General features: G+C 46.9%; 1 protein-coding gene across 1 annotated transcript in view; it reads right to left on the reverse strand.

Moving 5' to 3' along the window:
- The window catches only part of PLCD3 (phospholipase C delta 3), a 107,061-nt gene that overhangs the window by 52,542 nt on the left and 42,511 nt on the right, over window positions 1–12,008 (reverse strand). Inside the window, 2 exon segments of the mRNA XM_084804292.1 lie at window positions 2,041–2,170; window positions 4,401–4,629. Of these exon segments, the coding sequence (XP_084660418.1) occupies window positions 2,041–2,170; window positions 4,401–4,629 (359 nt within the window).

Genomic DNA, 12,008 nt, shown 5'->3' on the forward strand with positions numbered 1-12,008 from the left:
CATGCCAAAGGCCAGCTTGAATAAAAATGCCTTGGCTTGTCAGCAGGAGAACCTCAGAGAAGTGGCTAACCCAGCGTTTCTCAGGAGGGAGTTCCGAAGGCTGGGAGTGGCCCCCGAGAAGGCCCTCTCGTGCGTCCACCCCAAACATGCCTCTCATGGAGGTGGGAACAAGAGAAAGGCCTTCCCTGAAGATCTGAAAGCTTGAGCAGGCTTCTGTGAGAGAATGCAGCCTTTCAGCTAGCTTGGTCCCAGGCGCTTTATAGATCTTTAAAGATCTTCCTTGAGAGTCTCTTCACACATCATGGCTCTAGAACTGACGGTGTGTGTGGGACTGCAGGGCTGCCCTGAAGATGTTTCAGAAATTTAATCTAGTGCAGAATGCCAGTCTGCCTCCTAATAGAGGTTGGGAGGCAGGAACATAGGCGATTAATAATGAAGCAGCTACACTGACTTCCAGATCGATTCCAGGCCCAATTCAAGGAGCCGATTCTGACCTTTGAGGCCTGACATGGCCTGGGAACTGCATGTCTCAGGGAGCTCCTGAGCTACATGAACCCCCTCTCTCGTGATCCCCAGCCCTCAGACCTTCCAGGGTGCAGCGGAGGATTCTGAGAGGATGAGGCACATGCTATTTGCTTGGGTGTAGGACCATCAATACCTTATTGAGGGAATTGCTGGCTGGAAGACACAGCCCCGCCATCCTCCCCTGGCTCAGAGGATGAGCCTCCAGCAGAAACTCCCTCTCACCAGCCTTGCAGACGTCAGGCAAGGTTCTATTAACAGGTCAGTCAGCTAGGAAAGACTGAAGGCAAAAGGAGAAGGGGACGGCAGAGGATGAGATGGCTAGATAGCATCACGGATGCAATGAATATGAACTTGAGCACGCTCCGGGAGAGAGCGCAGGACAGGGAGGCCTGGCGTGCTATGGTCCATGGGGTCACGAAGAGTCGGACACGACTGAACGACTGAACAACAACAACAACAACAGCTACTCCAGGAGGGGGGCGCTGACCGCCCTACAGGTCTTGTCAGTCTACATAAGGCTCAGCTGGCTTCAGCTCCCTGCTAGCCCTCTTATGATTCTAGCAGGAGAGGGTGCCAGTCAGTAGGACCTGCTGGGAGCAATTCTGCCTTGAGAGCCACCTGTGAGCCTCAAGGAACCACAAAATGGGACACACTCACTCGTTACGATCAAATCAGCTCATAGAGATCCAAATCCGCCTTGCTCTGAGTCCCATCCATATTGGGTGTAGGAGCAGGGCCTTTCCTGCTGTCTCTGCTCCCATTAGTTGAGCGATTTCTCTGATCCAAGGAAGGAACAGTGGAGGCAAAAGGACTGAGGAAAGAAGTGGTGAAAGAAGCAAGGGTCAAGGGAAAAGAGAGGGGAGTGATCCAGAGGAATGAGAACAAGAAAAGTCCAGAGGAAGGAGCATGTGTAGGAAAGAGAACTGGAGAATGTTCAGAGAGGAAAAGCAGAAGTTCATGGCTTGAAATAATCAGCTTTAGGCCACCTTTTAAGACAGGCCTCACATACAGGCACAATGGGCAAGATTTTTTTAAAAAATCCAAAACAATGTAAACTAATTCCAGGGTGCTTTGAGATGGAAGGCTCTTAGTGTTGCCAATAAAAAGACATTGTGCAGGCTATAATAATATTATAACAACAACAACAACAACAACAACATATTTTTTGTGCTACGATGGAAGATGGAAGAAGCAGTGGGAAAACACAGGAGGACTACAAATGAAAGATCATCTATCTAGGCGGCCTGTAAAATTCGGTGACTGAGCCAGGGCAGCTCTGCTGCTGTTATGCAAAAGTGGGAAATAGGGGGAAACGCATCTCATAAGAGGATTCAAATCGGGCCGGGGGCGGGGCGGGGCGGGTTCAGGGCGGGAGAGAGTTTGCAAAAACAGCCTAAGCACCTTTCATTTAACAGGAGGTATGAAGCTACAGCCAAGCAGGACATGAGGTATGATGCAAGAGGCAAGATGCAGGACAAGGTATAACACAGAACCATCTGTTCGGCAGGGAAGTACCTTGAAGAGCCTGTAGGCATAGGTATCGTTCATGTCTATGTTTATCATGCGCAACATGTTTTTGATCTCTTTGAAACTCATCTTATTGTCTTGGTTCTTGTCAGCCCGATGCAGGATGTCGTGGATCCAGCTGGAGCCTGGTGTAAGGAAAGAGCAACGCCACTGGGTGGCCCCAGCCTTGGAACATGCGGTCTTTCCCCACACACACAGGGGAACAGTTATGACAAGGGAGTATTGAAGGCAACAAGATGATGGGTGGCCGCGATGCCAAGTCCTGTGAAGGAGCGGGGGTGTGCTTAGCCAGGAGAAGACACAGTCAAGAGGCACAAGGACAGCCATCTCCAAATATCTGATGAAGCAAATTTGTTCTCTGTTGGTCCAGGGGGTAGGGCCCAAACCAACAGGTTCAAATTACAAGGAAGGGGAAGAACTCCCTGACATTACCAGCTATTTGACAGTGGACCAGACTGTCCCAGAAGGTGGTGGATCCTCCTTCATTACAAATTTTCAAGCAAAGGCTGCATGACCACTTATCAAGATGCTGTAGCAACAGATATCCTGCAATGGTAGAGGATTGGACTAGATTACCTTTGAGGTCCCTTCCAACTCTATGATACTATTACTCTCATTATAATGAATTACTTTGGTGTACCTTCAAGCACACAACCAGTTCGTGGATTTAAGCTAGCTCTGATCCCATGGAGACGGTGTCTGGATTCGGACAATCAGCAGAGGAAACAATGCAGTGTCAGTTGTTTCCCCCAGCCCTGCACATGCCGGTTGCATGACCGGGACTGCCCTAATTACCCACGTCACATCACGGGTTTCTGTATTGTCTGAACCTGGCCTGCAGTATGGACTGTAGGATGAGTGAAAATACACTACGCCTGCACCATGCACCAGGTTCAGACGGCACAGCAACCTGCAATGCGGCACAGGTAAGCGGGGCCATCTTGGTCATGCAGCCGGCACACGTGGGGGCGGGGGAATAACCGACGCTGCGCTGAACAACCCAGTGTGTTTTAGTTTTCCTTACTGTTCTTAAAATGTATTCTTATCTCTCCATATATCCCAATGTACACTTGCGTTGTTTTAGCTAGATTTGTTCACTTATTCCGTAACTGCTCATATATTTCCTCTTCCTTCAATCTTTACTTGATTGCTGTCAATAAAGATTATTTCTTTTTCAAATTCTTTTCTTTCACTTAGTTAGAATTTCTTCCTGACCCTGCAAAATCAAAAGATGCCTTTGTGAACTCTCAATGATCCTGGCATTGTTTGTATAAACCATCACAATGTGTCACAAAATGCAGCCAAGTACTCAGTGTGTCACATTGTAAACATCCTTGAATGTGAGATGACCTTTTAGAGCAAACCTATTTGTTTGTTTATACAATGTTCCTAACAGAAGGATGTAAGGAGGTGTGAATAGTGGGTGGATGGTCCCATTCACAGGAAAAGAGGCCTTAGACAAGAGCAGGTGGGTGGATGAAAGATGTGCATGAAGGCTATGGATGTCAAAGAATTGTGGAAATGAGCCAGCTGTAGGGAGCATTAATGTTGGGGCAGAAGATGGGAGCATTTTATGATTGTTGGAGGAACCGTGGAAAGCTTGGGGAGGCACTGCTCTCCCAAAAGGACAACACTCAGCACCGGCAAGGGACGCGATCTATAAACAAAAGCAACATCCAGCCCCATGATGTTATGCTGTCCTATGCCCAGGAAAAGATATAAAAACCCCTGAGCCCAGAAGAAGGGGGGCAACAGTGGCATTCAGACCTGACAGCGGGCACTTTGTCAACACTCCCCATCCAAACCAATAGTGCACCATGCTTTCACCTGGCCAGCATAGCTGTGTGGCTGTATGAATTGGATAAATACGGGGGGAGAGTATCTTAGGTACAGGGGAAGTATCTATTGTACCGTCATACTTGCATTTTGGGGGCTGCATAGCCAACTGGGGCTGCACAGTCAAAGTCTTTGGGGCTGCACAGCCAAACCTGTGGCCACTGTTAATTTGGGGAAGGAAGTTCAACTTTGGGTCTTTCAGTAAATCCTGAGGTTCCCTTCTACAGGGTGTGTGCGTTGTGCACCTTGCCTCTGCCTCTACAGGATTTCGTAACTTCACAGTCTGATCAACTGGGAAATCACGTGTTTCCATAATGAGAGTGTGACCACTCTCAGGGAGCCTTCTCCAAATATGCTTCCAAATGCAGTTTTAAACGCTGTTTGGGGCTAGTTGCTTTCAGTGCTTCAGCAAAACCCTCCTCCCCCCCCAAAAAAAAACTGCACCCCATTGCTCTGAGGGGCAGCATAACTGCCATGCTCTAAGCCTCTGGTGGCTTGAGCAGAAAGGATACTGCTCAAGTTTTTCTCGCTGGCTCATAGCTTCACCTCTGGCCATCAGTTTTGTGAGCCCCCTCACCCACTGCTGAGCTTCGTCCATACTCTGGGCAGCAAGGTCCAGGTTTTTCCGCTTGCCCCTGAAGACAATGGTGAAGCACTGCTCCTCAGGGAAAGCGCCACCGAATTTCCGAAGCCCCTCAGACTGATAACCTTCACGCACACTTTCAATGTGCAAGACGGAGACTGGAAGACAAGACATGAACATGGGAATTGCATATGAACAGCAGGTACCACACGAGAGAGAAGTCAAGATGAAATGGCAAACTATGCTGGGGATCTCAACCCACTGAATCCTTAGGACTTCCGTGAAGTATTATTAGATTGCCGTCGCAGAGCTGGAACAGGCTGCAGTGCAGTCACAGAGCACTTGCGTGGCATGGAGAAGGTCCCAGGTGCCACGTTCCCCCCGGCATCGCCAGATAGGGCTGAAGTCCTGGAGAGCCGTGGCCCGTCAGTGTAGGCAGTACTGAGCCAGATGGGCCACTGGACCGGCTCCGTCCTGCTCCTCGGCTGAAGGGTCAGGGGAGCCACAGGGAAAAGTGCCTTGCCCCAGGGGTGCTTCTAGAAGGCTCCTGGCGCCACCAGTCGAGATGCAGCAAGTAGCTATTCCATCTTTCCTTTCTTAACAGATTTTCTGGGGAAAGAAAAAAAGATGCAAGAAGCAGTTGGAAAACACAGGAGGTTTATAACTGCACCCCCATTAAATGGATCCCCGGGCAGGACAACTGCACACTAAAAGCCAAGGTCTCAGGGCAAGGTGGGCCTTATTTAAATAGCACTCTTCTTGTTTGCTCAAAGGGCTTCACATACAGTCTATCAGTAGTCCCTACAATGGCTCTGAAAAGTAGGCCAGGATTATTAGCCCCATATTAAAGTATTAAACATAAATAAATCCATAAACAAACAATACAACCTAAAACCACAACTTGTCACCAAGCATGAAATAACTTCTCAACAATGACCCACATGTACATTGTTGTTCAGTCGTTCAGTCGTGTCCGACTCTTCGTGACCCCATGGACCATAGCACGCCAGGCCTTCCTGTCCTGCGCTCTCTCCCGGAGCGTGCTCAAGTTCATATTCATTGCATCCGTGATGCTATCTAGCCATCTCATCCTCTGCCGTCCCCTTCTCCTTTTGCCTTCAGTCTTTCCCAGCATCAGGGTCTTTTCCAGGGAGTTTTCTCTTCGCATTAGGTGGCCAAAATATTGGAGCTTCAGCTTCATTATCTGTCCTTCCAATGAGCACTCAGGGTTGATTTCCTTTAGGATGGACTGATTTGACCTCCTTGCAGTCCAGGGCACTCGTAAGAGTCTTCTCCAGCACCACAGTTTGAAAGCATCAATTCTTCGGCGCTCAGCCTTCCTTATAGTCCAGCTCTCACAGCCATACATTACTACTGGGAAAACCATAGCTTTGATTAGACGGACCTTTGTCGGCAAGGTGATGTCTCTGCTTCTTACTATGCTGTCTAGGTTGGCCATAGCTTTCCTCCCAAGGAGCAAGCGTCTTTTAATTTCATGGCTACAGTCACCGTCTGCGGTGATCTTGGAACCCAAGAAAGTAAAATCTGTCACTGCTTCCATTTCTTCCCCTTCTATATGCCAGGAAGTGATGGGGCCAGATGCCATGATCTTAGTTTTTTTAATGTTGAGTTTCAAACCAGCTTTTGCACTCTCCTCTTTCACCCTCAACAAGAGGCTCTTTAGATCCTCTTCGCTTTCTGCCATTAGGGTGGTATCGTCTGCATATCGGAGGTTGTTGATAATTCTCCCAGCAATCTTAATTCCGACCTCTGATTCATCCAACCCGGCATTTCTCATGATGTACTCTGCATATAAGTTAAATAAGCAGGGTGACAATATGCAGCCTTGTCGTACTCCTTTCCCAATTTTGAACCAATCGGTTGTTCCATGTCTGGTTCTTACTGTTGCTTCTTGACCCTTGTACAGGTTTCTCAGGAGACAGGTAAGGTGGTCTGGTACTCCCATCACTTTCAGAATTTGCCACAGTTTGTTGTGATCCACACAATCAAAGGCTTTAGCATAGTCAATGAAGCAGAAATAGACGTTTTTCTGGAATTCTCTTGCTTTCTCCATGATGCAGCGAATGTTGGCGATTTGATCTCTAGTTCCTCTGCCTCTTCTAAACCCAGCTTGTACTTCCGGTAGTTCTCGGTTCGCATACTGCTGAAGCCTAGCTTGTAGGATTTTGAGCATCACCTTGCTGGCATGTGAAATGAGCGCAATTGTGCGGTAGTTTGAACACTCTTTGGCGTTGAACACATGTACATACAGGTACATACAGGTACATAAAACTGTAGGGCTAAACTCCTTCTTGACTTCTATCAATCTACATTTAACCAGGGAGTATTAATTAGGTCTTTTAATGTGGTTACATGTGAGGCTTCAAGCCCCCATTGCTCTGGCTCGCAAAAGAAATCCAGGGCTGCCAGCATCTGTAAAAGTCATGGTCAACTGCATTACTATGCATGGCCCTGAGCTCTTCGGTTAATTTTTCCAGTAAGGCAATAGCCCAAGCGCTCCTCTCCCAGCTTTCCATTGACAGCTTTCCACTAGTAGATTTCCAGACTGACGTGTTTTCCATCCTTGCTACAGTCCAGATCAATGCTAGTAAACCCTGCTGCAGCAGATGCCTGTTGCCTCCCACACAGAGGGGCAGTCGTCCCAGATCTGCCATTTTACATAGGTCCTGATTTGTGGCTTTTCTTGCCAAATGAAATACCTCTGCCCAGAACCTCTCCATGGTTTTGCAAACCCACCACATGTGTTTAAAGGTCCCTCTCTGAGCACAGCTGCAGTCTCGCCAGCATTGGGGGATGCACCCTTGTAAATACAGCAGATTGTTCCAGGTGCGAGATGCCACCTATACACTGTTCTAATTGCATGTTCCCTCAGCTTAGATGAAATCGATTTGTTCGGGGACAGAGCCCACAATGAACCCCACTGACCATCTTCAGTGGTGATATTTAGATCTTTTTCCCATACCTGTTTCACCCCACTGGTGTCTCCCATTGATATCTCTGTAAGAATTTTGTATATTTACGAGACCAGACCTTTTGAGTTGGAATGGATTTCTGTCAGTAGGAGTTCAAACTTGGTTAGAAGTCATACCACTTGCAATTTCACTTCAGGGATCGAGGTAATTTGAGCCAACTGGAACCAGTTGGTTTTAATTTTCTGTAATTGTTCTTTTAATTGAGGTGCACCTTTTGGTTCTAGGTCATTGCAAAGATTTGTCACCATGCACAAGCCCTGTGTCTCCCAATCCCAAAACTATATAAATTTATCAGCATTAAAAAATAAGAGATTACTCAGGAAAGGCATCAGCAGTGAAAGATATGGTATTAATTTCAACCCCCATTTTTCCCATGCTTCCAATGTAGTAGTCAAGAAAGGATTACCTAGAGGTAAAGCTTTATTAACTTTCCCTATTTTATGGAATGGTATGTTCCTTATTTCTTCTTTTTTATTTAGAGGTAATTCCATTTGAATCCAAGTTTTGTTGTTATCATTAGACATAATATACAGCATTTATCTGATTTGAAATGCTTCCAAGTATGAGCTTAAACTGAGCACGCCCAGTCCCCCTGCCAATGTTCCTCAGTTTGGGGCATGATTATTAAGCCAGGTTTTTTTTGTCATTATGAATAAAGCTAATGAACATTTTTTGCCATTTTTTTCAAGTGGCTGTCTGAAATGGTAACTGTTGGAACAGGTAAGAACATTTTGGTAAAATCGCCATTTTTATTGTTGCAGTCTTACCAAGTCAAGATATTCCTAGTTGCCTCCCAATTTTTAATCCGGTTTCAATGTGTTTTATCAATAGTAGCTGATAAAAGTAGTTTAGTTTAATTATTTTGTGCAGGCCATTTGGTATTTGGACTTCCAAGTATTTAATTTTATCAGAACAAGTAGGTACACCAGGAACTGCTTCATTATTAGCTTCAGTGCTGTTTCTTTCTCTGTGAGACCGAAGTCCCTAGTTCGACCGGCCCTTCAGGTTAAGTTGCTGAGAGGCCTCATTCATCCACACTCACAAAGGTCTGGGAGTAGCATCCCATTCTTGCCTGACTCAGACCCTTAATTGTTCTCCAGTCTTGGCCACTGGGCCCTTTACCACCTTTGTCAGCACTCTCGGTCCCGTTGTTAGGCCTTCATGGTCCTTTGTTCCCAGGCTTTTAAAAGTTGAGCTATTTTTAGTTCTGGAGTTCAAAGAAAGCCTCCCTTCCCAATTCCCAGTTCCAGAAAGCATCACCTATTCTCCTTGCTTCTCAAATGATAATTTCATTTAGCTATTGTGTTAGAGTGAGTTATAATCTGTGTTGGGGGACCAATAGGTTGATCCACAGCATATCAGTACAATGACATCCTCACCCACCTATCCTGCAGCAAGGGGCCTGAATCCCACCCAATGGTTTACACTTCTGCTAATCCCCATTTGGATGATCTGGAACATTTTACACCTTTAAACCTTACGGATGATTCATCTCAAATCCTCACTTCGTCTACACACCGGAGGTCAGTTTAAATTAGGAATGAGCTGAAAGATCTTTTTCTTTCTTCTGTTGAAGCCCTGGATGATCTCTGGAATGGAGAAATTACCAGGACCGTGGACAGAATTGCTCCTGAGCGTCCTCTCTCACGAAGTGGAGCCACATCAGCACCCTGGTTTTCTAGGGAGCTGGCAGCGATGAAACGAGTGAGAAGACGACTACAGCGATGTTGGCAGAAAACTCAGAGTCAGTCCGATCGAACATGAGCTAGAGCCTATTTGAAGACCTCCTCTGTGGCAATATGGGCAGCAAAGAAAATATTTTTTTCTGCCGCTAGCGCATCTGCAAAGAGCCGTCCAGCGGAGCTGTTTCGAGTGGTCAGGGGTCTTTTATTCACTAGCCCGCAAGAATTTAAACCTCTTGACAGCCCACTGTGAGCAATTTGCTCGGCGCTTTGCAGACAAAATCGCTCAGATCCACTCTGAATTGGATGCTATCGTTGATACAGACCCAATGGATGTAACCTTGGCCCCTGCTCATCCAGTGTTGTCGGATACTTTTCAATTTGTACAGCCTGAGGATGTGGACAGGATCCAGCGTTCTAGATCCTTGCCCTTCCAGGCTCATAAAAGCAACCAGAGATGCTGGCCAAGTGGGTGAGTGGGGTGGTTAATGCCTCCCTTGGTCAAGGCAGAGTTCCAGCCTGCCTGAAGGTGAGACCTCTGTTAACAAAGCCCACCCTGATCCCCACCATATTGGATAATTATCAGCCAGTCCCCAGTATTCCATTCCTGGGCAAGATATTGGCGTGCACGGTGGCCTCCCAACTCCAGGGATTCCCAGATGAGACAGATTATCTAGATCCATTTCAGTCTGGCTTCAGACCCGGTTGTGGGACAGAAACAGCTTTGGTCGCCTTGGTGGATGACCTATGCCTGGAACTAGACGGGGGAGTGTGTCCCTGTTGGTTCTGCTGGACCTCTCAGCGGCTTTCGGTACTATCAGCCATGGTATCCTTCTGGGCTGCCTCGCTGGGAAGGGACATGGAGGCACTGTTTTGCAGCGGCTCCATTGCTTCTTGGAGGGGCGGACACAGAAGGTGGTGCTGGGGCACTTCTGTTCGCCTCCCTGGCCATTGGCCTGTGGAGTCCCTCAGGGTTCCATTTTGTCCCCGGTGCTATTTAACATACACATGAAACCACTGGGAGAGGTTGTCCGGAGTTTGGGGGTTCGGTGTCACCAGTATGCTGATGAAACCCAACTCTACTTTTCCTTTCCATCTAATTCCAAGGAAGCTGTTGCAGTGCTAAACTGGTGTCTGTCGGCAGTAATGGACTGGATGAGGGCAAACAAATTGAGGCTTCATCCAGACAAGACAGAGGTGCTCCTGGTCAGTCGAACACAAGATCAGGGAATAGGGATCCAGCTTGTGCTGGATGGAGTTAGGCTCCTCCTGAAGACACAGGTTCGCAGCTTGGGTGTACTTCTGGATGAAGCCCTGAGCTTGGAGGCCCAGGTTTCAGCGGTGGCCAGGAGTGCATTTGCACAGTTAAAACCAGTGCGCCAGCTGCGCCCGTCCCTTCAGATGTCTGACTTGGCCACAGTGACACACGCCTTAGTCACATCCCATTTGGTTTGCTGTAGAGCGCTGTACGTGGGGCTGCCCCCGAAGAGTGCTCGGAAACTTCAGCTGCTTCAAAGAGCCGCTGCCAGACTGCTGGCTGGGGCTGGCTACAGGGAGCATACCGGCCCCCTGCGAAAACAGCTCTGCTGGCTCCCAGTCTGTTCTGGGCACAATTCAACGTGCTGGCCATGACCGATAAAGCCCCATGCGGCTCAGGCCAGGGTATCTGAAAGGCCGTATTCTCCCCTGTGAGCCGCTCGTGCCCTGAGATCTTCAGGGGAGGCCCTTCTCGCAGTCCCGCCACCATCACAGGCTTGCCTGGGGGGAACGCGGGAGAGGGCCTTCCTGGTGGCTGCCCCCAGGCCCTGGAACTCCCTTGCCAAGGAGGTGAGAGTGGCACCCTCCTTGGTATGTTTCTGCAGGCAGGCAAAAAAATTTTGTTCCGGCAGGACTTTGGGGATAGATTGTCTGGACCTGTGAGCATATGATGGAGTGGTACTATTGTTGTTGTCTTTTTAAATTCTGATATTTTATACAATTTTAATATTACTGATGATTTATACTTTTAACTTTTGTATATGTCTATTTATATGTTTTAACTGTACAAGTTTTTAATGTTGTAAAGCCTCCTTGAGTCCCAGTATTGGGAAAAAGGTGGGTATAAATATAATAATTTATTTTAAAAAATATTTTATTGTATTTTGTTTATTTGTACAAAAGACTACTGGTAGTATTCAATGTTGGTCCTACATAGAGTAGACCCACTGAAATAAATGAGGCTACAATTAGTCACAGCTTATCCCATTCATTTCAATGGGTCTCCTCTACATAGAACTAACATTGGATATCTTGTATCTTTATATCTTATATATCATCATACTTCTCATTCTTACATTACAAGGAGCAATGACAAAAAATGTCAACTAAACAGCAGTTGCACAGCACAACCATCATACAAAGGCATCAGGAATTAGACACCTTTGTTTCATCATCTCCTGAGATGACTGTGTATTTGCTATATGCGTGAGTTTAAGTGGCATCATGTGCCATCTATGTATTGATTTGAATGCTGCTTCCTGCCCATAGGCTCAGACCGATTGTAATAGCCTTTTCTGACATATTGTTGACCACTTCTCTTCTGTGATTCTTCCCCTGGTGTCTTTCTCCCACACTATTTTTAGCCCTTCTGGTTTTCTTGTTTTTGTGTTCAATTAAAATTCTATTTATGTTTGAGACTTACTTTTTAGGGCTATGTGACTCTCTACTAATTATTTCCCCAAAGGGGGTGAGCTTCCTGGCTGCCTGTTCTCTTGCATTTCTATTAGATGCAATTATCTGATGTAATTGCAACCAGTCTGCCAGTCTCTCATAGTTTTTCTTTTAATTGGTTTTCAGCTAATTATCTCTTGTTAGTGTAAACAT

The sequence above is a fragment of the Heloderma suspectum genome, chromosome 6 (genome assembly GCF_057233095.1).
Source record: "Heloderma suspectum isolate Gila_16-S chromosome 6, 16-S_ref, whole genome shotgun sequence".
In the NCBI taxonomy this organism is placed as follows: domain Eukaryota; kingdom Metazoa; phylum Chordata; class Lepidosauria; order Squamata; family Helodermatidae; genus Heloderma; species Heloderma suspectum.